At 48.4% G+C, this 24,728-nt stretch overlaps 2 protein-coding genes, 1 long non-coding RNA gene and 1 other non-coding gene across 10 annotated transcripts in view; 1 reads left to right on the top strand and 3 right to left on the bottom strand.

The window, feature by feature from the left end:
- The window catches only part of LOC141920632 (uncharacterized), a 29,937-nt gene extending 26,374 nt beyond the window's left edge, over window positions 1-3,563 (bottom strand). For 5 of the 7 annotated variants that reach the window (XM_074817710.1, XM_074817711.1, XM_074817716.1 and 2 more), the window contains exon 1: window positions 2,546-3,377. The gene's annotated coding sequence lies outside the window, so the exon portion shown is untranslated. Of the gene's footprint in view, window positions 1-2,545; window positions 3,378-3,549 lie in introns of those variants that run through there. The other 2 variants (XM_074817709.1, XM_074817715.1) reach the window with 2 other exon arrangements.
- LOC141921957 (small nucleolar RNA SNORD45) lies at window positions 2,361-2,445 on the bottom strand. The gene has a single exon (XR_012622840.1). It is a non-coding gene; the product is annotated as a small nucleolar RNA SNORD45 (small nucleolar RNA).
- Window positions 3,564-3,721: 158 nt separating the features above from the next.
- Window positions 3,722-6,429, top strand: LOC141920631 (uncharacterized). Its single transcript, XR_012622407.1, has 3 exons — window positions 3,722-4,000; window positions 4,200-4,329; window positions 4,947-6,429. It is a non-coding gene; the product is annotated as an uncharacterized LOC141920631 (long non-coding RNA).
- Window positions 6,430-8,442: 2,013 nt separating this feature from the next.
- Window positions 8,443-11,609, bottom strand: LOC141920630 (acrosin-like). Its single transcript, XM_074817708.1, has 5 exons — window positions 10,832-11,609; window positions 10,308-10,517; window positions 9,705-9,970; window positions 9,279-9,424; window positions 8,443-8,802 (listed from the first exon to the last, which is right to left on the bottom strand). The coding sequence occupies exons 1-5, from the start codon at window positions 10,915-10,917 to the stop codon at window positions 8,443-8,445; spliced, it is 1,068 nt and encodes a 355-aa protein (XP_074673809.1). The 5' UTR covers window positions 10,918-11,609.
- Between the last annotated feature and the right edge of the window lie 13,119 nt (window positions 11,610-24,728).

The raw sequence follows: 24,728 nt of genomic DNA, 5'->3' as shown, positions 1-24,728 counted from the left end.
CATCAGACATTTCACTAGACTGAAAGTTGGCAGCAGCGTACCAGTGTCCTTTCTGGACATCCCTGGGTAGAAATTCTAGACTTTCTTTAAGGACAGAAATCCAAAGAGCTACAAAAAGCTTTTTAAATTAAGCACAGCAAATATAAATCAAACAAACAAAAATCATCAGGTAAATCCCCAAGGCACTAGTGAGGAACAAAAAGTCTCCCACTAAGTCCACTACCCCTCACAAAACAGAAAAATGACTTAAAGAGATTTCTGCAAAGAAACTGCAGATGGAAGATAACCCTGATAACTGCAGCATGAGTGACCAATATGGAAATGGCAGCACTGACCCTTCTCCTGCTCCTCCTACGAGCTCCTCACCAGTTACATGAAGAGGCAAAACCAAGGATGACTGAAAAGATCTGAGCAGAATTTGCCACCCCCAAATTCAAAATGATCAAGAAGTCTATTTGAAATACAGATTCACACCCACTATCATGGGTGATGAACCTCACCCTAAGCACACGTTGTGCCTTGAGACAGGAGCTAAGGACAGTCTGAAGTCACCACCATGAGCAGACAATCAAAACCAAAGCATCCAGAAGACAGACAAACCTCCACCATTTTTTCAGCGATATTTCAAGTCCCACAATACTCAATACAGGACTTCACAAAATGCCACTAAACTTAACGACAGCAACCTCTTTGTAGGTTTCTTACTCAAAAGCAAAAAGCCACATAACCTCGGGGAAACCCTTGTCCTCCTGTGTGGCTGATGTCTTCCCATGGCTCTTCCCCAAGGCAGAAGAAATGACCATCTATCTGGAAGTCTACACAAATTCAGAAGTACACTCAGCCTTCTGACAGTCATTACCTGTGGGCCAGAAGTCCTCCCACACCCCAGAAGTGCCTGTTCATCATCTGGCAGTCATTCTGCATGAACTTATCTAATCTAAAACAGTCCAACCCTCACCACAAATGAGTTGACTGCAGCAGAAGTGACACTGGCTGACCTGGACAGGTGTATTAGACCAGAAAGGGTGGTTACAAGACAAAAAATGCAAAATAACCACCAGAAGAGCAAAAAAAAAATCAACTAGAAAACACATCATATACAAACCAGAGGCCCCTATCCAAACCCTAAAAAGAAAATAACCTAAAATAGGACTCTCCAAAAACCACCCAGAACATAAGCCAAGGCAAGAGACCTCCAAATGACCCAGGAATCCAGGACCAAAAAGCCCAGATTCTGTCCCTAAAAATAACACACTTTAATGCTATCCCACCTACACTCTGGCACCCCGTAACCCTAACACCCCATAACCCTAGCTCACTGTAAGCCTATAACCCCATAACCCTGGCACCCAATACCACTGGCTCTCCCTAAAACTAGTGTATGATAACCCTGGAAAACCGTTACCCCAGCACTGCATAACCCTGGCACCCCAACTACCGCGAAGCCCCGAGGACAAAGGCAATCAGCAGCTGCTCCCCCCGAGCAGCCAAGAAGCCCTGTTTTCATTGGGTGGGGGCACCTGCCCCAGGCATCACCACTGGCGGAGGCCAGTCCGGTGTCACCGCCAGGATCTGACAGCTTCTGACCAGCAGACCCGCTGCTGGTGTCCCTGCTCACCCAGCCAGGACACTGCTATTGAGCCTGGTTTTCTCATGACACAGCTCACCTGTGAAAGTATAAATTCCAGGAAACAACAGTATCAGCTGAAGCCTGCTCATTATCACCTTCTCCTGATAAAAACAACCACCAAAAGACCAAAAAACAACAAAAACAAAAGCACACACACCACCAGCGATGTGCCTGTCCAAGAATACTGCTGTGCAAAACAGCGGCCATTTACAGCATTTTAAGGAGTACGTGAATACACAAAACAAATCCAAACTTGGCAGGAGATGGCGACTGCAAACCCTAAATGGAACTTACAGCCCCAGCAGAAAATAGATCATTGCTGCTCTTCTTCCCCTTAAAAAGCCGATCTGAACATGTGATGGTTAACTGTGACCCAAGGCAGACATGACCTTCAAGCATTCTGGAGGTGCAGGTGGGACCGAACAGGGTGTGGGCATTCGGAACAGACACGCTCACCCAGGCAGGCTGGGTACGGTTACCCCCACGTCCCTCCACCAGCACTTGCTAATGCTGTTCCACTGGGGTATCCAGAGCTGCAGGCAGGGAACGGGAAAGCATCTCCTCCTAACACCAGCGTTAAGCCAAGAACTCTGCCTCCCCAGCACAGAAACGGGAGAAAACTCAAACTGTGCCCCTCTTCTCCTCACACCGGGTGAGACTTTGGGACGGCAACTGGATGCCACAGTGTGGAAAAGCTCCAAGCACACAGCCTAAGGACACTGGAGCTCCCCGGGTCTCAGAGTAATTCTAGAGCTAAAGTTAGGACAGACATCAACTCCAGATCAGATAATACATGCCAGCGCTCATCCCTGACCCGGGAAGGCAACCTCCTCCCGGCCCACCCAAGGGTTTCCAATCCAGCTCACTATATTCCCAAAGCAGGACGCTGCCTTATTTCGTTGTGACGCCACTCACCCGTTCCTGGAGACGGGACCAGAGGGACATGGCACAAGCCATCAAGCCGCCGTCTGGGAGCGCCAGAGCCTTCGGGTACTGTTCTTCACCATGGTGCCCGTGAGAAAGAAAACAAGAGACAGAAGAGATGGTGAGACATTTCACCTACGGTGGAGCTAGCTATGGGCAACAAGTAACATTGAGACTAAGTCCTTTTGCTCTGGGGAAAAGCGCACACCAAACAAATACTCGCTGAACAGAAATCTCAAGTTCAACAGAAAAAAAAAAAAAGCAGATTTGAGGAGCACAACATAGGAACAGACTCCCACAAGACTTCTTTTGTATGGTACTAAAGCGTAAACGCACTACACGTATAGAAAAATTATTACGCAACTGTTTATTTCATATAATTGCTCCATCATCATTTAAACATAAATTAATACACAGCAATTTATATTTCTGTGCAAATGAGGAGAATGAAAGCCTTTCCTCTTCCTCTGGCCATAGGCACCTTTCACCTCAACATACACCGAGAAGCATTTGGAAAACCCAAAAGCAATTGTCTACAAAATCCCAGTAAAACCCGTAGCTAAGAAACATTTGGAGAAGACTGCTGCAAAATTCACGATGAACGCAGACAACATCACCAGTTAAGGAGCATCAGAAGCACAGCGTTCCCAAATCTGACAGCTTCTGTAGCAGACGAATCTGAACAGTTCTGCCCGTTGCAGTTTTTTCCCCGGAAGGTACCGAGTTCGCTTTTGTCCCTGAGACAGTTCTCGCTGCATTTCCTCCCTCCCCGCCCCTGCCGAGGCCACACGCACCAAGCTCAGCGCCCGAGCAGGAGGCACCAATTCCCCCCCGACCACCCACCGGTTCTTCCCCCGGCACCCGAACGCCCGCTCAGCCCCGCTGCCGGGTCCCCCGCCCCGCTGGGACGAGCGGCCGGGCTCGACGCCCCCCCCCCCCCCCCCGTGTCCAGGCGCCGGCGGCCCCGGCCGGGCCCTTCCCGCGCCACGCGGTACCTGCACGCGCCGCCGCCGCCGCCGGAAAGAGCGTCACGAGGCGGCGCGGGCAAGAGGCAGCTCCGGCAAGGACCCCTCTAGAGGTGACTATCCCAGCGCCTGACCCGCGCTTGCGGGCTGCGGCGGCGCCGCGGGTGGGCAGCAGCCGGCGGTCAGGCGGGACGCCCTGGGACGGGAAGGACCCCGCCCGGGAGCCGGCTTGGCCCGCCGCGCTCGCCGCGGCTCTGAGGAGGGGTCGGTGCTGGAGCCGGCCCTGGGGCAGGGCAGTGCCACCGCGCTTCCTCTCGGAAATAAACCCTTTTTCCTCATGAAACTGATGAGACTGCGTGCGGTGCGAGTTACTAGTGTTGGATCCTGCAGATGTGAGCTGTGCCACGCGGAAACACTGTTTGGAGAGTATACAAGGAACAGTTTGTGTAATGCTGGCTGGCACAGAACAATAGGAAAGAAGGTCTCTTTATTTTTTTTGGAGGGGGTGGGGGGTGGTATTTGGGGGGGAGCTCTGGGGGAGGGGTTTAAGGCGGTGGGGGGGGGGTGCGTTGGGTTTTTTGAGGGGTTTTCAAGGGTGGGGGGGGTTTGGTGTTTTTTTTAAAATACAGCCAATACTTGTTTGGTGTGTCTCAGTATTGATCTTCCCGCGGGTAACTCAGGTGGCAGTTTACAGCCATGAAGCGCTTCGTTAAGCAGTTCAGGCTTTCCACCTGGCAACAGGATTTGTACCGTCCGGTGCTACGTTCAGAGCGGGGGTGCCAGGGACCGTGGTGAAGCGAGGGCGTTTCGGTGAGAGGCTGCAAACGAATTCCCCGAAGGGTTCAGGTGGGAAGGGGTCTCTGGAGGTCATCGAGTCCACCCCCCCTGCTCAGGCAGAGCCAGTTATGCAGGATCATGTCCGGTGGGATTTTGAGTACCTCCAAGGATGGAGACTCCACAACCTATTTGTGCGGCCTTGTGCCAGTGTTTGACCCACCCTCACAGTAAAAAAAAGTGTTTTCTTGTGTTCAGGGGTTTTATGTGTTTAATCTGTGCCCATTGCCTCTTGCCCTGTTGGTGGGTGCTACTGAGGAGTGCCTGACTCCCTCTGCTTCCTTCCATCCCATCGGGTGTTGGTGCATCATAAATCTGAAAAGAAAAATTACAATGATGTTAGCTGGTCATTTTAAAAAATATTTTGACAGATCTTTCCACACTCGTCAACCTTCATAGCACTAATCCAGTGTGGATTAGGATGTGCTAAAAGTTTTGCATCTTCTTTGAGTAGCCTTTCAAGGCCATCGCAAATGTTCCCTTTCATCAATTTATTCCCACTGCTTCCTCTTAACTAGTATTTTCTTCAATACAGTATTTCTCTTTCTATTTCTTTTGGTTTTTTAACCATGTATTCTTGCATTTTTCTCTAGAAACATTCTGCATCTTCCCTCTGTTCTATTTGGCTTGCTGACAGCAAAGCACGTGTGTAGGTCGAATGCCATCTGCTCCACAGGTACGGTGCAACGGGATTCAGGGGCAACGCAGTTTTGGGGTTTCAATGTTTCACTTCCCAGTTCTGCTAAAACTTGCTTTGGCGGATTGCTCCAATGCATGCAAATTCCCTTTCTCTGTAGTCACAACATAGGGATAATCTTCCCAAGCACTTTACAAAACTTTTAAAAAATGAAGACGCTGTAACCTGTGGTTCCATTAGTTTTTTGGTTCAGAGGAAATGGTTCATTCTCAGAGTGAATTCTCTGCCTGCTGCTGCTTACCCCATGTTTAAATTATTTGCTGATGAAGACAGCCATGAAACTCAAGTGTAAAGACATCAGAACCCACAACCTTCCTCAGTAACCACGAGAAAGGGTTTGGTTTATCAGCCAATGGCAGTAGTTTCAAGCCTCACTGACAATTATAGAAGGGAAGTTTTCCAAATTTGAGAAACTAACTTGGAGTTTCTGTCATAGTAGCTTGGATTTGTAGCTGGACAGAAACACAGCGCAAAGCATGGCCACGTAAGAATGTTACCAGTAAACACAGCAGCAGAATTGTCTCATGCTGAGAAATATCAAATACATGGAAGAAACAAAGTTTCTGTACATGAAACAAATGGCCAAAAGCATGCACCATCTGGAACTGGGCAGCAATATAGGGAAGCATAATCAGGAGACAGGGATGAAATGACTGTAAAGGCAAAAGCCTTTCCTGCATTCGTTTAGTACTAATCTGATTAATTTGAACTTTTTTTAAAAAAAAAAAAAAAAAGTCTACCTAGCCATGCACACATGATGGATCAGTGTAATGGAAAATCTAAATAACTGGGATCCTGTAAAACCAGTCTCAACTTTCAAATAAACTTTTAACCCCCCCACCCTCTTTCTCTGGAAAAGCACAGAACCTGCCAGGAAAAAAGCCCAGTCTTAAGAAAGTTCAATTACTCCTTGCTTTCCTCACTTGCAGGAGTGCAATTTGGAGTAAGAACCTTCAGATTCCAAACCAGTAGTTTTCTGTCCTTAGAGAAAAATTCTTGGCTAGTGAGAATAGTTTTAATTTTCAAGTTGGCTCCCTAGAATCTGAAGTATACCAGCTGTTAGAACTGACATCACAGATTGTGGCAATTGAGGCACAGACTCTCCATGAAGTGCAGAAGGAAAGACCCTTTATTATTACAATAGTACGTACTTATGCTCTGGTTAAAGCTCTTACTTCGTAATTAGCAAATCAGCAATTAGGCAGCTATCTACCTTTTCCCCTACCAGCATCAGACCACTCTAACACGCGCTGTGCAGACCAATCAACTTCTCGTTCACGCGCTGTTCACGCGGCGGTAACTTTTCCCAGTTCAGTGTTGCAGCTGTCCATTGTTTTTCCCTGCCACCTTGGCACAACTCGGCAGTTTCTTATCTTTCTCCCAAGGCCTGTTTCTCATCAAAGCCTTGCTGCTTCTCAGGGGCTGCGCAGAGCTAACAGGCTGACGTCAAGTTGCCTGTCTCCCACAACAGATCACAATCCACATATTGTATTTGTACTCTTTGACCATACGAATGCACGTTTACTGTAACGACCAGCGGTTAGTTTCTTATCACAGGGGAGGGACACCCCAATTTCAGCCCCTTGCCCCCCCCCCATCTTTGAACGCAGAGAGGGGGCAGGTGTACGACCTGCGGCTGGATGTGACCCACTTGGCCCTGTGCCACATCAGCCTCCGCCAGCCCATCCACACCACGGTCACCGACCACAGTGTTGTATTCCTCACCAGTACTGCCCCCTAAATCCCCCAAATTCACCCAAAACCCCACCCCTCCTACAGGTGTGAGCCTGGCGGTGCCCTGCCCACCCAGTGCCTGTGCCCCTGCCCGTCAAGGTAAACATGAGGGTCCCGAGGGAGTCCCTGCCATTTTTCAGGCCCACAGGTTCACTTTCAGCATCTAAACCCTCACTTTTAGGGCAGAAAGCATCAGTTTAGGGTCCAAAGCCTCACTGATAGTGTCCAAAGCCTCAATTTTCCTTTCCTAAGTCTTAGTTTTGGTTTCCAAAGCCTCATTTTTACAGTCCAAAGGCTCAACTGTAGTTTGCAAAGTCTCCTTTCTAGAGTCCAAAGCCGCATTTTGACTCTCCAATATCTTATTGTCAGGCTCCAAAGCAGCATTTTTAGGATGCAGCCAGCCATTCTGAGGGTCCAAGCTGCATCTTGAGTGTCCAAAACCCTCCTTTTTATGCTCCAAACCCCTCTCATGGAACCCAAAGCCTCATTTTTTGGGTACAAACCCTCAATTATATGTTCCAAACCCCAGCTTTTAAAGGCCAAAGACTGGTTTCAGGGGTCCAGAGCATCATTTGGAAAGCCCAAAGTCTGACTTTGAAGGTCCAAAGCCTCAATTTTAGAAGGCAGACCCTTATTTCTAGGGTCCCAACTTGTCTTATTACCCAGAGCCTTTTTGTAGAGCCCAGACTTTCATTTTTAGCATCTAAACCCTCACTTCTTGGGCAGAGCACAGCCATTTAGGGTCCAAAGCTCCACTGACAGCGTCCAAAGCCTCACTTTTCCTTTCCTAAGTGTTAGCTCTGGCTTCCAAAGCCTCATTTTGGTGGTCCAAAGGCTCAACTGTTGTCTGCAGTATCTCCTGTGAAGGAGTTTGTGTGTGCCCCCATGGGAGGTGCGTTCTACGAGCGCACGCGTCGCTGGGTGCACGCTGTGAGCTTGCAGGTCGGCGCAGGGGTGGGTGCACACGGGGTGCGTGCGTGCGGGGCGTGTGGGTGGGTGCATTCCACGTGCGTGCGTGCTGCAGCGTGTGCACGCGCTGCCTGTGCGCGTGTTGTGTGTGTGCGCACGCACACTCGGGGGGGGGGTGTGTGTGAACACTGCGCGTTGCGCTCTGTGTTCCAGACGTGTGTCTTGGAGTAGGGGTGTGTGCACGCTCCGGGCATGCATTGCACCTTCTCTTTGTACCCCACGTGTGTCTCCCGGGAGTGTGTGTGCGCGCACGTGCCCCAAAGCTGTCTGCATGTGGCATGGATTTTTCCTATCCTCTTTCTGGCCCCGATGTGCCAGTCTTCTCCATGCTGTGGTGGCTCTGAGCACCCTCCTCTCCGACCAGGCTCAGGTTCAGCCCTTTGGAGTGACTCTTTGCCTTTGTGCCCGACGTGGCTGCCTGCAGCCTCATTTTGCAGGTGGCAGGCATGGAAGTCCTTGCCTTGCACAGGAGACTGAATTGGACTGCAGCGTGGTTAGCTGTGAAAATTGGAACCTTTATTTCAAGAAGTAAGTCATCTTGAGCGTTTGTGTGCGCTCAGAGGAGTGTGGGCAGGACGGAGCAGGCCTTTGACACTGAGGCAGCCTTTGGGTCCGCAGGCAGTGAGTACCCCAGCAGGAGATGGCCCTGGTACACTGCAGCCTGCGCTGGATCCTGTTCCTCCTGCTGCTCAAGCCTTTTTTCCCTTTAGGATCTGCAGGAGCTCCTGCAGCCGGGTAAAGAATTGCAGCAGCTTCTGGAGTGGAAAGGGGCAGGAGCTAAACCAGACCGACTGTGCTGGTGTTGGGCTGGGCCTCTGAAAAGGGGTTGAGGCGGTGAGAAAAGGACTCCATGGCCGTGATGTTGGAGCAGCCCTTGCTGTGGAGTACAGTCCCATCTGTACCAGGATCCAGTCGTAGAAGTGCTGAGTGGAGGTGTAGATTCCGGGCCGTTTTGCTCTGGCACAGCCTCTCCCCCAGCTGGTGACCCCAACAAGCCAGAAGTAGTCAGCACTCTTGTCTTTGCAGACGAGAGGACCACCGCTGTCACCCTGCAGTGGAGGAATGAGGGTCAAGGTGGTGTCGGGTGGCCGCTGGCAGCACTAGGGCCGGCTCCTTCTCTCTGCCAGCACCTGCCAGAGCTGTATGCGCTGCACAGAGAGGCTCTGCTCAGGTGCTGGGGCCTACAGGACCTTGTCTGAGAGGGGGTCATGGGCCTGTGGGGTAGGACTCGTGCTCATCTCTGCACAGCGATGTTGGCTATGTGGAAGAGGGATGTTCCAGGACTGGGAGCTGGACCTCGGTGCTGCCAGGAGCGCTGGATGGGCTTTCTGGGCAGAGTCCTGGGTCTCTGGGGCAAGTGGGGCCCTGGGCAAGGACCTGCAGCTGGGGAAGGGAAGCCCCAGCAGCGATGGGGACCCAGGGGCGGGAGGGCAACTTGCTAGGCAAACCCCACGCCGGGGTGTGTTTGGGCGGCTGTGCCGGGGCTGCCTGTGCCGCTGGGCGCTGCCTTGTCGCAGGCTCCTACCTGGCAGGTGTCGATGCCGCCCTGCGGATAGCCAGCGCACAGGTTGTGGGGGTGGACGGCCCCTCGGTACCACCGGCTGCTGTTGCAGAGGTTGGGGTCGATGAGGTGGACCTTGGCCTCCTGCAGGACATCCGTTGTTCCTGCAGCTGCAAGGACAGAAAGGAATTAACGCCCGACAGCTCGTTGCCAGGTCTCCTGCCCTGTCTGGGTGAACCCCTTCGCTGGGGCTTGGCTTTGCATAGTGAGAGACATTGTACTGGTGTTGCCCTTCTGTCTCGCCTTGGGCCCTGGGCCAGGCCCATCTCTCTATGGGCATATGTCCCCACAGCCGGACTCTGGCTCTCGCCTCTGCTGTCAGGAAGCCCAGCCCGCCTCCCCCATGTGCCGAGCTTGTGCTCAGGACGCGAGCGCTCTTTGGGAACTCACATCTCGCCGTTGTGGCCCCCCAGCCACTGATGTAGCAGTTTGTCAGCTCTGACACTCTCAGCGAGGCGTCAGGCACGCAGGCAAGCTGTACATAGTAGCCGCACTGCACAGGCTGGTCCAACTCCAGCAGCGCAATGTCGTTCCTCTTGGTGATGTTGCTGTAGCGTGGGTGAACCAGCAGCCGCTTAATACTGTGTACTTGGGCCTCCGGGCCCAGCTGAGTCAAGTGGTTGGCCCCAACCACCACGCGCCACATGGTGATGTGCCTGGAAGGCAGATGGGGAGAGGGCTCAGAGGGAGCTGAGCCACGTGCTGCAGCAGTCCAGCAGTTCCCTGCCCTCTGCTTCACGCAGGAGAGCGGAAAGCAGCGCTACGGAGGGTGCGACTGCCCTAGCATGCCTTGGGCTCAAGGCGTGTCGAGCTGGAGGCTGCTAGGCAGCCGTGGCAGGAGCCCAGCCCTCTCCCGAGCAGCCTCTCAGCTGGGCTCTGCAGTGCCCAGGCACTGGGTGTACCGCAAGGAAAGGGGACAGGAGTAGCACGTGGTGCTGCGGATGGGGCACCTGTGAGTGCTGGGGGGATATCCCCGTTCCCGGCCCTCCTTACCTGGCCTCGAGGAAGCAGTGGGCTGCTGTGAGGACCCACTGTGGGCTGATGAGGGACCCTCCGCACACATGCCCCGTGCCTGCTTCCCAGGGATCCTGGATGCTGACGATCCAGGGCCAGGCCCCTGGCTGGGCGCCTGTGCCACCCACAACGCGTGACATGCCGTAGTAAGCGCCGTAGTAAGCAGCCATGGGCCGGAGCCCGCAGGTCCTGTAACCAGAAACTCGTCACCATCCTGCTCGATGGCTCACTGCTGTTCCGGCTGAAGGTCAGCCGTCTGCCCTCCCCACAAGGTGCTGCATGGACAGCGAGGCCAGGGGACCCTGTGGGGTGGGCGGGTGTCCGCCCCCATTTCTGCTGTAGCCCCGCAGGCGAGTTGTGCCAGCAGCCCGGGTGCTGCAAGGAACCGAGGCTCCTGCGTGGGGCTGGGGAAGCCGTGGTGTGGCCACAGGGGACAAGCAGGCACCCTCCAGGGAACCCCATCAGGTTGCCCAAGCTCCCTCCCAGAGCCTCGGCCCACTTACCCACAGCTGTCCCATGCGCCGTGCACAGGCCAGCACAGGGCCAGCAGGATGAGGAGGAGGAGTAGATGCATCGTTGCCAGTGGCATGTGCCAGCTGCAAGAACCAAGGGCTTGCTGCCACCAGCGCAGCAGCTGACAGAGTGCCCGCAGTGCTCACGTTGCCCACGGTGCCCTTGGCAACGAGGCTGATGTCACAGAGTCACAGTTGGTTCCAGGTGCTGGGCACGGTGGCCTCTCGGCGGGGGGACACAACATGGGGGTTTCCAAGCGGGAGGGGAGGCAGAAGCTGGGATCGGACACCCCCGACAGACCCCCGCTGAATGCTCTGCTTGGGGGACGGGGGTGTGCAGGCCCTGTGGCAGGCAGCAGCACCCAGCCCCCTGCACTGCCTGCCAACGGCGAGCAGGAAAAAACCCAGTGTGGCACCACAGCCTCTTTGGGGAGTTCAGCGCCCCCCTGCTCTCCACAGCTCTGTGCCACCAGGTCCTTCCCAAAAAACGTACGCCAGAGAACATGACTGCTGCGGCACTCCCTAAATTCGCAAGCACGGCGTGTTCGTGGGTCCCTTCAATATGAGCATGGGAGTTCAGTTCTGTTCAGATCTTGCTGCATGCTCCTACCTGGCAGGTGTCGATGCTGCCCTGCACAGCCAGTGAGTCCTGTGCTGGCAAAGAATGTACCTGTGGCTCTTTAGGGACTAGTGAACAAATGAAATGATTTCCATTTTTTAATGAGGGAGTGTAGGGATAAGCCATAAGCATTTACAGATACGCATGTTTTATGGCTGTGTTGTGTCAAGGTCCTGGCTTAAGGCCTAAGCTAGGGAGGTGACGGGTGTTGTAAGAGGCAAGGACTAGAAATAATAAACAGGACTAGAAATAATAAACAGAATCTCCACAAAAAAAAGCAAATCTGTCTTTAAACTACAATTTGTAAAATTGTACATTGGCTTCAGTCTTATAACCCTTACCTAAAAGGCAATTGGCCACTTGCTGCTTAATTCTCTAAATATCTAGTACTGCTTACTTTGTAAGCAGTTTTCATTGCGGGGGCAGCAGCTCCCGCTGGGGGAGGACAGGTACCCCTGGGACCCCCAGGGACCCCAAATCCCCCCTGCAACCCACCCAAACCCCATTTGCCACCCTTGGGTCCCTTCAAAACACCCTTAGCCCCCCCCAACTCCCCCCAAACCTCATTAGTGCCCCCCCGAGCCTATTGGCCCCCAAGTTCTCCATTTCCCCTCCCCCCCCAAAAAACCCCAGATAGCTCCCTGGGACCCTACCAGCCCACCCCCAGCACTCCTCTAATCCCCATTATCCCCCCCCAGGATGCCAATATCTGCCCCAAGATCCCCCCCCAGGACCTCATTAGCCCCCTCCAGACCCTTCTTGCACCCCATTACCGTGCCCTCCGGACCCCAATATCTCCCCCATAACCCCCCCCAGGAGCCCTTTAGACCCTGCCCCAGACCCTAATAACCCCCCAACTCCCCCACGACCCCACTAACACCCCTTCTTTGTTTCGCAGCTGCACCTGCAAGACTTGTTTCAAAGCTTTATCAATTAAGGTTTAGACAAACTTCAAAAAACACAGTATACATAAAATAATTCTACAAAAGGCTAAACATAATACAGCAGTACAGTTACTAGTTGAAAAGAGTAAGCTGGTTTCACTGCCGATAATTCAAGGATATGACTAAATACTACAAAATAAACAGTAAGGAAAATACGGAATAGCACACTTACTTAATGGGGTACTAATATTCAGATCCACAATTGCTGGGGAACCCTGATTGCAGCGAGGATTCGGAGTACCTTTCCCTGCAAACTGGAAATCCTACGTGATGCATCCACCCATAGGTGAGGCATCCAAAGTCGCTGCAAGCAGGTCCAGCCTCATATATGGAAATCAGCAGGCCAAAAGAACTGGCACTTTTCTTTGAGCGGAAACATCTGATTTCATCCTCCTGTTGGGTTCGACCCAGAGCCTGGCCACCACTCAAGGGGGGAAAACCAAGGGAGTCTAATGAGGTTAAAGGCTTGAGCTCTTAATTCTTAATATTGCTAGACAAAGAAAGTTGAATACACACATTCTTACAGCATTTCATCCTTATTAATAAGTACATTTTGTCTAAGCTACATCTTTCACTAGTGACTAGTAAGCCTATATATTTCATTAAGGAGTTGCAATTACTGTCAGCATTTTCTCTTAAAAGAGTTGGCAACTGTAGTGTGATTAAGGACAGAGATAGTGTATTTTGTCCTATTGCAGCAGCAAGCATTACCCATACATTCTGCTTAAATGATCAGTCGAAGAGACCGCAAACTGTCGGCACAGGGGCACCCACAGCACCCACAGCCGGCTCCTGAGCGTCCACCAAAAGCTGCCTCTCACGCCTCAGGTGTGGTCGCACACACCTTGCTGGTAACCACCGGGGACCGTGACCTGTGGAGACACAAGCATAACCTCTTCCCCAGGTTATTAAAGGATCTGGTCCTTCCCAGTTACCACTTTCCAGGTTTCTTGCTAACACTTGAGCCTTGCCCTGGACTTCTTGTTGATCTGGTATCTGTGACGAGAAGTGATGCAATATTGGTGGCACCTGTGAGACAGGGGAAATGTTTAAAAAGTTCATGACATATAATACCTTATTTAGCCTTCCGTGAGGTGTAGATTGATACCCTCCCTCTCCCCCTTTTTGTTGTTGTAATAGACGCTTTAGCGTGCCGTGCGTACGCTCCACAACGGCCCGTCCGGTCGGTGAGTGGGGAATGCCGGTCAGATGCTTGACTCCCCACTGTTGAAAGAAAGAAAAAAGAGAAACAGAAACATAAGCAGGCCTGTTGTCTGTCTTAATCTGTTGTGGCACGCCCAAGGAAGCAAATGCAGCTAAAAAGTGTCTTCGCACATCGCATGCTTTTTCACCTGTATGGCAGGACGCAAACACTGCTCCAGAAAAGGTATCAACAGACACAAGTACATATTTTAACATTCCAAATGCAGCGAAGTGAGTGACGTCGGATTGCCATAATTCTAAGGAGGCGAGTCCCCGAGGGTTGACACCACTAGCTGCTGAAGAGAGGGAGTCCTTCTGGCACTCAGGGAAGTGGCAATGATGTCTTCAGCCTGACGCCTTGATAAAGAAAACTGGTTTTGTATTGCCCTGGTGTTTTGGTGGGAAAATGCACGTGTGAAGTGCTAAGGCTTGGACAATAGGCCCAAGCCAGAGTTGACCTATAGATGAATCCTGTATATTTTATAACTGATAACCATTGTGCTAACAGGTATTATACTAAGTTATAACAAACCACCTGTTCTGATGTAAAAGGTGGAAGTGTTGAAGCCTGAGCAACAGGCCCTGAACTGAAACTGTTAACTCAGTATGTAATCATTAATGAAATCTGCGTGGAGGATGGAGCTATGGTGAATGTATCTTTCCCTTCCTTTGTATGTGAATAGAGTAACAAAGTCATGGAGGCAGGTGTCTGTCTCCAAGACCTGATGTGAGACCTTGTGCATAATCTGATCAGATAAGCAGAGAAATTCCCTTAGTTTCTTCCTTGAGCCCTGGCCAGGCTCTGGGGGGAACATAATGTGAAATTTAAACCAGATATTTCCACTTAAAACAAAGGTGCCAGCTATTCTGGCTTGCTGATTTTTAGCATATAAGGCTGGACCCGCTCACAGCGACTTTGGAAGCCTCACCTACGGGTGGACGCACCGCGTAGGATTTCCCACTTGCCGGGAAAGGCTCTCCAAATCCTCGCTGTAACCGGGGCTGCCCAGCCACTGCGGATCCGGATGATGGTAAAGTATGCAAGTGGTGATGGATCTTTCTTAATCCCTATTCTCTCTCTCAGGTAGTAATGATTTGATGCATGACCCTGTATTTTCCTATTTGTTTAAGTGCGCTATTGTGTCTTTTCTTACTGTATGTTTTCTGTATTATTCTGTTATATTATTTTGTTATTTTTAGTAAAATACACTTGCTCTTTTCACTCTGGTGTCTGAGTTTAATTGATATCCCTGATCAGCAGAACATAAATTGGTGTCAGCAGTTGCAAAACAATTTGAAAGCCGAGCTTGCTCAAAGACATTAGGTACCACCTGTGTCACCAGAGTCGACGCGTCTGCTTGTCGACTGCCTTCAGCCAAAGGTCCAGGTAGTGCAGTATGCGCTCGGATATGTACAATAAAATAAGAAGTCTTGCGATTATTTAATGATCGTAAAAGAGTGTGCATTAATGAATATAACAGTGGATTATTAACGTCCTTCAAACACAAATTCTTGGCAGATTTGCAACATAAGCAGAATCAGTAACAATGTTAATTGGGGTGTCCCAGTGTTGAAATACACGGACTGCTGCAGCTAGCTCAACGATCTGTGGCGATCCCGGGGACTGAGTAATCTCTGATTGCCAAATTTGAGTATGTGGGTCTTGCCATACTATGACTGACTTTCCCGTTTTTCCAGATCCATCAGTAAACACAGTTAAGGCTTGCAACGGTACGTCGCTGACAAGGGACGCCGCATCCCAGTGTCAGCACCTTCTGTAAAAAACTGCCGCTTTTGGTGTTCGGGGCGGGGGGTGGGTGGGCGCGGGCCGAGAGCACGGTGCCAGGCTTGGCCACAGGCGGTCCCCCCGCAGTGGGGGGCTCGGGGAGGCCCGGGGCCACCGCCACCAACTCCGCGCTTGCAGGTGGGGGGGCGCGAATGCTGAGTACAGAGATCCACACACTCGGTTTTCCAGATAGAACACTGTGCCAGCGTTAATACCGTTTTTAAAAGTGCCAGCCAATCCCATGGGATCAATTGATATCCATGAGCGATTGCCTCCAGTATACCTGTTGTAAATGAGTTTCGAAGCCCATCCCCACTAATGCTTTTCTGCAGTTCCTTAACAACAGAAAAATGCAGTCCTTCCCAACATGGCTGACGTCCCAGCTCACAAATTCCAGGAGCAACAATCTTTCTCGCCATGTCCATATCCCCTTGCGCCAAGGTTTCTTGCCTTGCTTTTACCCACAGATCATCCCCAGCTAAGGGAGGACACAGGCCAGGTTCTCTTTTAGGATTTACAGTGTCAGGGTCTAAAAGATTATCACAGTCAAAAGACCCAGCACATAAAGCTTGCTGCAGGGGTTCAGGACATGTGTCCTCGCCCTCTGTGTCCTCATCCTCTGTCTTAACAGACTGGCCGCGTTCCTTATCTTGTCTTTTTATTATCTCAAAAAGAGTTCTCCATGTCAGTAAGAGTTCTGCCGCAACCCGATTCCCTCGCGTTGCACACTCCCACAGTCTTCCTCCTGCTTTATCCCATATCGGAACAGTGAATATAGTAACTGCGGCTGCTACCCACTTTAAAATTCTCTTCAAGGCATGCGAGCTTTATGTTTAGCTAACAGTCTTTCCATCAGTGCAATCACTGACTTTTCTTCCGAGGGTATTGACCTACCCATCGCTTCCCCACAGCTCACCTTGCTCACCCTGCAACGGTGATTGATGCCGGCTCCTGCTTCCTCACAGCAGCTCTGAAGTTCTGAGGCGTTTGCCACCGGAGTGATCCAAGCAGGTCACACTAATCGCCCTCCTCACACGGGGCACCATTTGTGGCAACTGAGGCACGGACTCTCCATGTAGTGCAGAAGGAAAAAGATTTTATTGTTACAATGGTACATACTTATGCTCTCGGATGCTGTCGGTAAAGCTCTTACTTCATAGTTAACAAATCAGCAATTAGGCAGCTACCAACCTTTTCTCCTATCAGCATCAGACCACTCTAACACGCGCTGTGCAGAGCAATCACCTTCTCGTTCATGCGCTGTTCACGCGGCGGTAACTTTTCCCAGTTCAGTGCTGCAGCTGTCCGTTGTTTTTCCCTGCCACCTTGGCACAACTCGGCAGTTTCTTATCTTTCTCCCAAGGCCTGTTTCTCATCAAAGCCTAGCTGTTGATTCAGAGGCTGTGCAAGGCTGACAGGCCGATGTCTCCCACACGCTTCGATACTTTTGGGAAGCTGAAAAGAACATGAAATCTATTTAATATTTGTAGATGAACCACCAATATTTGAATGCTAGTGAAAGGCTGTTTTAGAGCATTCAGAAACAATCAGGCTATGAGCCGCATGTTGTGTTCTCTTAAAGGAAAAACATCTAGTTGCTTCCAGAGCTGACATGAGTCATTGTTTGTTTTCTGTTAGAGTAACACCTAAGAGTCCTCAGCAGTGACTCTGGAAGTGAGTTAGTTCCCTTGTGTTTCTGTCCAGTTGTCTGCATGCTGTCCAGATTTATAAAAGGCAGTATCTGTCTCAAAGTACTTGAAGTCTTACTAGGCAGGACAGCAAAGTTCTGGAAGTACAGATGAGGAGTGAAATGAGTAGCCAACACCACATAACACCTAGGAGCAGAATTTCTGAGTCCTAAAGAAATGTCCTACCTGTCAAAACATGGTCTGCCTTTTAAGACACAGAATCTGTTTGACTAGTTGAAGCTATTCAGAATAATGATACAAAGGAATCAAAGGCGATAAAATGTTGTGCCTTAGGATAATTATGATGGTGTTAATGATACCTTAATGACCTATTTGATTTTTAGACAACATATTTGTTGAAAATTATTAAATCTTATATTAAGACCTAGAAGTAGAATGTGATTCTTTAAGATACATGTAAAAAAGAAATTATGTAAATATGAAATTATTTCCTCTGCTGAGTGGTTTTCCACCTGATATAACATAGATGTTCTATTAATAATCATAATAAACAGAACCAATGGCATCAAATGCTCATCACTTCTACACATTTAGGGCATCGTAGTCTGTGTATGTGTGTGTGTTTTTTCTCTCCTAAATGACGGCACAATGTAGAAGAATGAGGCAGCATCCTTTAAAAGAGTGTTCATATTTTCCGATGCTGCAGTTTTCAGAAGCCACCAGAAAACAGCCAGAACAGCTGGATGCAGGAATGTCAGATGGCTTGAAATAGTTGTATACATGTTGTAAGGACAGTCCTGTTGTACCTGTCAGTGTCCACGAGATTTTTCAATGTTTTTGTTTCCCTACAAGGCTAAAGGTGTAATGAGAAAGACCCTTAATGAAGGAATGACCATGAAGTATTTCTGCAGTGTTTTTTCTGTAGAATATGGGGGCTGGGTGAAGCAAATTTGTGAACTATTATGAACTGGCACTTGGACTGGCCGTTAGGAGGTGCAGCTATCCTAGGCTCATCCTGTACTTTTTTAATGCATGGTTACATGTCCTCTCTACCTCCTAGTGATGGATAATTACACGGAAATTATAGAGATCTCTAAAATAAATCTTCCAAAACTATCTACTTGATTTCAGATATTTCAAGATTAATCAGAGTTTTAAGCAAGACTCAATAAATTTCCTGCATTGGTGCCTGCAGTTTTGGGAACTTTGGTCCAAATATAGAGCATCATATTAGTAATGAATATTGCTCAATTTGCATTATAGGTATCCATAATTCAGGTCATCATAAATACTATATTTCCAAAGAAGGATATAATTTCACCTGGGCATTTTGTTTTCATCCCCGACTTGTTTTTTTGGGGTCTCACAAATGAGGAACTGAGTGATGCTTTTCCTATGGTGGGATCGGTTGTCAAGCTTCTCTTCCACACTTTGTGTCTGATGATCCCATTGGATTAATTCTGCACTCATTCATTACACACAGCAAGGGCAGTTGTCTTTCCCTCCACCAGATGCCCAATGGATGGATGTCTTCAAAATGTGCTATCTTTTGCAGTTCCTGCCCCTTTTCTTGTGTTTGAAGAGCCATTGGCAGGACAAGGGGAAAAAAAGATTGATTCTGTTGGTGTTTATAGACATCAGGAAATAATTTAACAAAGAAAGAGCAGCTCAGCAGATGATAGAAATATTTGGTGCTGCAATCATTACAACTACACTTTGGTGCTGCAGTCCTTACAAACAACTACACTGCATGCAGTTCAGGTTTTATTTCAAGCTGGGTTTAGTCTAGCCTCCTCAGTTAAGCATCTAGATTCTTGTGAATCAAAGCAGTCACAAGCAAAAGTCATTGGTGCAAACCCTTATGTCCCTGTTAAGGTCTAGAGTGCATTTGCTGTAAACCAGAGCAGAGATTTGGAACAGTTTTTCTCCAAAAGGAATCCACATATCTCTAAACCACTGTGCATACTGAACCAATGCTCAGAAAGGGGGAATTACTGTGGATTTCTCTTTGTAACTGCACCACTGTTTCAAATAAAAAATGTTAATACACCTGTAGCCTTACATGGGGATAGTCCAGGAAACATTATAGTTGTTTGCTGCAATGACACCATGGTCAATGCTGCAGTGCACCGACACCAGTCCTGCTAGTGGCAAGGACCATTCCTATCTGTAGGTACTGCATCTTACAGCAAGCGTTCACAGAACTGCCTTTTTAAAGTGTAGCCCCCTGCATTTCATGGAGGCTAGTATGATAGGAAAATGTATATATTCTTTCTGTTTGTAGTGCTTCTTATTGCAGGCAACACTCTTCAGCTGGCTTTGGTCTCTCTGTCTTGCAGATTTAGTCACAGAAAAGAAGTGCAGGTTTTGAAATCTGGTATATTAGTCATTGGTCTATTTTACCATGCTGTGAGAAGTACATGTGGAGTCATTAAGAGCTGGTCTCCTAAAGTCTGCTGTACCAAAAGATGATTGGTGCGCATTCAACATTTTGAGTCTTGGCTTCATATGCAGTTACTGAAATGGTGATCGAAAAGTTTCAAAACCAGCAATGATGTAGAGCAAGAGTTCCGGTCCATGATTAGTCTGTTTTTATGTTTTTGAAAAGTACATTTTATTAACCTGATAAAAATGAGCAAAATGGTACATATGAAATAGATTAATAACAGTAGCTGTAGAAAGAACAAAAACAGTCTTGCCCTAAGTATGAATATAATTCTGATAGCATGACTTCTTCAGAAGCTCTCTGGTGCTGTCTGAAAGATAGACACAGTTTAAGTACTTAGGAGACTATAGAAAATTGAAGAAAAGCAGAGGTGATACTGATCAGTGTCAGCTGCAGAGCTTTGCAAATGAAAAGGCTGATCACACACCAGACCTGACCTGGCATCTGCATGAGAAGGGATGGGATAGCAATCAGTGAAACATACTCATGAGGTGTGGACAGTGCCAGGACGGACAGACCTGTCCTGAATGAAGAAACTCTGTCTCAAAACCACCATCTGCTCTTACAAATCTGAGTATTTTAGTAAACAGGGCTGCTAAAAAAACTGCAACAACATCCTTCAAATGCACACATCATATATTCAGACTATGCTGTCATCAAATAATAAAGCTATGACTAAAACAGAACAGGAGGCAGTGAAAACCACCAATTACACCTAAAGGAACAAATGCTTACATAGTGAGGGCAGCTTTCCTAGATTACACCGATGTTCACAGATGTTTGTGAACCCTACAAATAAACATGTTTATATCTTTCCACTGATGCAGATTGAGAGAGTTTTTATGTGACACAAGTTTAGCAGAACATCATAGTGATGAATGCCTTGGACATAAAATTAGGTAAATTAAGGTTTGCCTACCTTGCAGTTGTTCAGTATATGTATTCCTCTCCTGATATTCTAGACCGTCTATTCTAGATCAGGAGTGTGACCAGATGAAATGGACCTGGTCCTCAGTGAGCCAGGTATCAGTTACACAGTCTGGAGTAAAGAGTGGAGCATTAGAGAGTTAATCTTGGATAGGTGGTCCTCTTCAATTGATACCATTAAATAACCCAGACTGACCTCCCCTATGTAGACAGTCCTTCAGAAAGTGAGGCTGGCACATTGTATTCGGTAGGTCATATGATCCATCACTTCAGTTTAGAGCTGGGATTCGGTGAGAGGCCTTCCAGGCTGCACATGCTAAGTAATGGTTTGAATTATGGTAAGAGTGCAACAAAGGTATTTAGCACCAGCTATTTATGTAAACATAACTGTTACAATACTCTTATTTGCACTCCTCCAAAGTAGATTAACTTGAACAGCTCAAAGGCATTTTTTCTGTGAAATTAGATAACCCATACAAAGAGTTAGGGAAGAATAATGATGGCACGTTAAATTCACACCTGAGTTTATTTGATAATAAATTCCCTGTGTTGACAGGTCCCGAGAGCACAGAGCTCGTAAATGGATTGTACACGTAAACTGTGGTGGTGTTGCAGTAGATGTGATAGATAGTAAACTATTTATTCATCAAATTCAGTTAAAACAATGGAAAAGTAAATCACCACATGAGCTATGTAAAGCTAATATTGCTACATTGTGTAAAACTAACCAACTAACAGCAAGCACTTAGCTGAACTAACATCATATATCAAGGCTGTGTAGGGGGTAGGCAGAAGACATAGTGGTGCGTCCTTCTCAGAGCTTGAACAGAGACATGTAGAGACAAGAGGCATGCAGAGACATGTCAGAGAACTACGGAGGCTGCGCAGAACCTTGGGGTGAAAAGTTCAACGGCGAGGAAGAGGAGATACTTCATCTCTGCGACCTACTCAGGACTCTGCGACCACCGCCCAGAACTGTTGAAGTTTACTGCGCAGGCGCAAGTAGGAGGAAACCTCATTAAAATATGAAGCGGGGGTAGACGGGGATAGATTATGAATATATATGAGAGTTTCATTAATATACATCACTTTGTAACACATAAGCAAGACGAAAAACTTCGAAGGTGCGCGCCGTTGGTGGAGTTGAACTCCCTGGCCGCCCAGCGCTGTTTTGCTTGTTGTCGCTTGCTAAATAAACAATTGGAATTTTTATTGGCCTTGTCTCACATCAATTTGAGAATTTACATATAACAAATTGGTGCCGTGACTCGGATAGAGGCAATCTGGTCAGAAGCCTCATACAGGGAGGCGCCCCGCTGAGTTCAGCGGCCCCGGCTGAGTGCTATCCTATCACGCCTCTACTGACGAACTCCAAAACTCGGCAATAAGCAAAAGAACACCGGTAACCCCATAATCTTTGTGCACGAAGCCCCAGACGAAGACGCAGGGTTGTGTGAGTATAGGCCGGTTATCCGTTCGGTTGGGGTTGGGTTTCCCGGAGCGTGGTGTGTGAGACGCCCAGCAGGGCGAAGCGAGTGTGGACCCCTCGGTAGTGCAGTTCCCATATCCCGCGAGGGACTGGGTCATGAAAAGGGGGAAAAAGAATTGTGTGAGTGTGTGAAGGCGCTCTGGAAGATGGGACAGAAGAAGAGCAAGCCTTCTGATCCCATGGGTGGTGTGGGACCCAAGGTGAGGTACCCCCAAATACCACCAGATAGCCCTTTAGGCTTAATGTTAAACCATTGGGAAGATTACCCCTCTAGGTGGGGTAAGGACAAAGTAAAAATGATTTATTATTGTATGGAGGTTTGGGGAGGGAAACAAATCAGGGGCGATCATCTCTATTGGCCTATTTTTGGGTCCTTTGAAGAATGGGTCTGCCAAGCCCTAAACATTTATGTCAACTCAAAGGAACCCTTTAATTTGGAGGAGAGTGGATATGCACAGGTATGGATAGTATCAGATACCCGAGTAAATCTATATCCTCTAAAAGAAAAAGTTAAGAAAAAGAAGGTACGTGATGAGGACGAACCTCCTACCTCTCCTCCTCCTTACATACCTCCACCCCCACCTCCAGCGCCTTCACCTCCTCCGACTGCGCCGGAGGACCCAGAGGATTCAGAATCCCCACCTGAATCCCCGAAAGATCCAAAACGAATAACCTGTAGTCAAACTAGAATGGGGCGGGGTGACAGCAGCTTGTACCCCCTAAGGGAGGTTGTGATGGGAGGACCCCAGCCTGGCATGGGATATGTGACTGTCCCTCTTAATTCAGGGGACGTCAGAGAATTTAAAAAAGAGATGGGGAGTCTATTGGAGGATCCTCTGGGTGTGGCAGAGCGGGTAGATCAGTTTTTAGGACCAAATACCTATACCTGGGATGAAATACAAGCCATAACAGCTACACTATTCACTGCCGAAGAAAGGGACATGATCAGGAGAGCAGGAATGAGAATTTGGGACCAACAGCATCAGCAGGGTCCGGCAGCAGACGTAAAATGGCCTCTAAATCGACCTAACTGGAATAATCAAAATGAAATTGATAGAGGCCATATGCAAGACCTGAGGACGATTGTAATCCAGGGTATAAGAGAATCAGTCCCTAGAGGACAAAATATAAACAAAGCCTTTAGTGAACATCAGAAAAAGGATGAAACCCCTACTGAGTGGTTAGAGAGACTGAGAAAAAAATCTTCAGCTTTACTCAGGACTGGATCCTAATACACCAGTGGGACAGGCATTGTTAAAGACACAATTTGTGGCAAAAGCATGGACAGATATTAGAAAGAAGTTAGAAAAAATAGAAGACTGGCAGGATCGGGGATTGGATGAATTACTGAGGGAAGCACAGAAAGTATATGTCCGAAGGGAGGACGAGACTCAAAAAAGACATACCAGAATGATGGTAGCTGCGATAAGGGAAGGACAGAGAGCGAACAGTGCTGGGAGAAAACAGGAAGGTCAAAGACCAGGCTATGGATCACAGGGACTGGAGAGGGGGAGAGAGAGAGGGAGTATTGTCTGCTTTTATTGCGGAGGAAAAGGTCACACAAAGAAAAGCTGCAGAAGGAGAATGATGGATGAAAGAATGTTTAAAGAAGATTAGGGGTGTCAGGGGCTCTATCTGCTGGGGACCCGAGAACGAACTGAGCCCTTGATAAAGTTAAAAGTAGGTCCCTGGCAACAGGAGGTAGAATTTTTAGTAGATTCAGGAGCGGAGAGATCTACCGTTCAATCATTGCCCCAAGGGTGTAAGATTTCATCAGAAAAAGTACAAGTAGTTGGGGCAAAAGGAGAACCATTCGGAGTACCGGTAATTAAAGATGTACTCCTTGAAACAGATTCTAAATTGGGGATGGGATCCTTGTTGTTAGTACCTGAGGCAGATCATAACCTACTGGGGAGAGATCTAATGATTGAATTAGGAATTAGTTTGGAAGTAACAGAACGCAAACTTGAAATCAAACTGTGCCCCCTACGGGTTGAAGATGAGACTAGAATCAACCCTGCAGTATGGTACACTCCAGATACGGTGGGAAAATTGAATGTTGAACCTTTTATGGTAACCATCCGGGATCCTGAGGTACCGGTGAGGATTAAGCAATACCCCATACCTCAGGAGGGAAGGCAAGGATTGAAACCAGAAATTCAGAGATTAATAAAGCAGGGATTATTGGAGCCCTACATGTCCCCTTTTAACACTCCCATTTTACCCATCAAGAAGGCGGATGGGGGGTACAGATTAGTCCATGACCTAAGGGAAATTAACAAAAGGACTGTAACTAGATTCCCCGTAGTAGCTAACCCACACACTCTCTTAAATCAATTAGGCCCGAACGACCGGTGGTACAGTGTAATAGACTTGAAGGATGCTTTCTGGGCATGCCCCCTAAAAGAGGAATGCAGAAACTATTTTGCTTTTGAGTGGGAGGACCCAGATACCTACAGGAAAACTCAACTCCGATGGATGGTCCTACCCCAAGGTTTCACCGAATCCCCAAACCTGTTCGGGCAAGCTTTAGAACAAATTTTACAGGATTACCAGATAGGAGATACCCTTACCCTAGTTCAGTATGTAGATGATCTTTTAATAGCAGGGGAAGATGAGGAAATAGTACGGGAAGAAAGTATCAAATTGTTAAATTTCCTGAGCTTGAAGGGACTAAAAGTGTCAAAATCCAAATTGCAATTTGTTGAAAAGGAAGTTAAATACTTAGGACATCGATTAAGTCAAGGAACTAAGAAATTGGATCCGGAAAGAGTTAAAGGGATCCTTTCCCTACCAAGTCCAAAAACCAAGAAACAAGTCCGGCA

The sequence above is a fragment of the Strix aluco genome, chromosome 3, assembly GCF_031877795.1.
Source record: "Strix aluco isolate bStrAlu1 chromosome 3, bStrAlu1.hap1, whole genome shotgun sequence".
NCBI lineage: Eukaryota > Metazoa > Chordata > Aves > Strigiformes > Strigidae > Strix > Strix aluco.
Note: the sequence above shows the minus strand (reverse complement) of the source record. Positions and strands in the feature narration are given on the sequence as shown.

What these genes read in the sequence shown, in the direction of transcription:
- LOC141920630 (XM_074817708.1), bottom strand. Translation starts at nt 10,917, where the DNA reads ATGCCACTGGCAACGATGCATCTACTCCTCCTCCTCATCCTGCTGGCC. An exon ending in GGCGCATGGGACAGCTGTGG is followed by an intron (nt 10,518 to 10,831) that starts GTAAGTGGGCCG and finishes TTCTGGTTACAG; the next exon opens with GACCTGCGGGCTCCGGCCCA. An exon ending in GCGGCATCGACACCTGCCAG is followed by an intron (nt 8,803 to 9,278) that starts GTAGGAGCCTGC and finishes CCTCCACTGCAG; the next exon opens with GGTGACAGCGGTGGTCCTCT.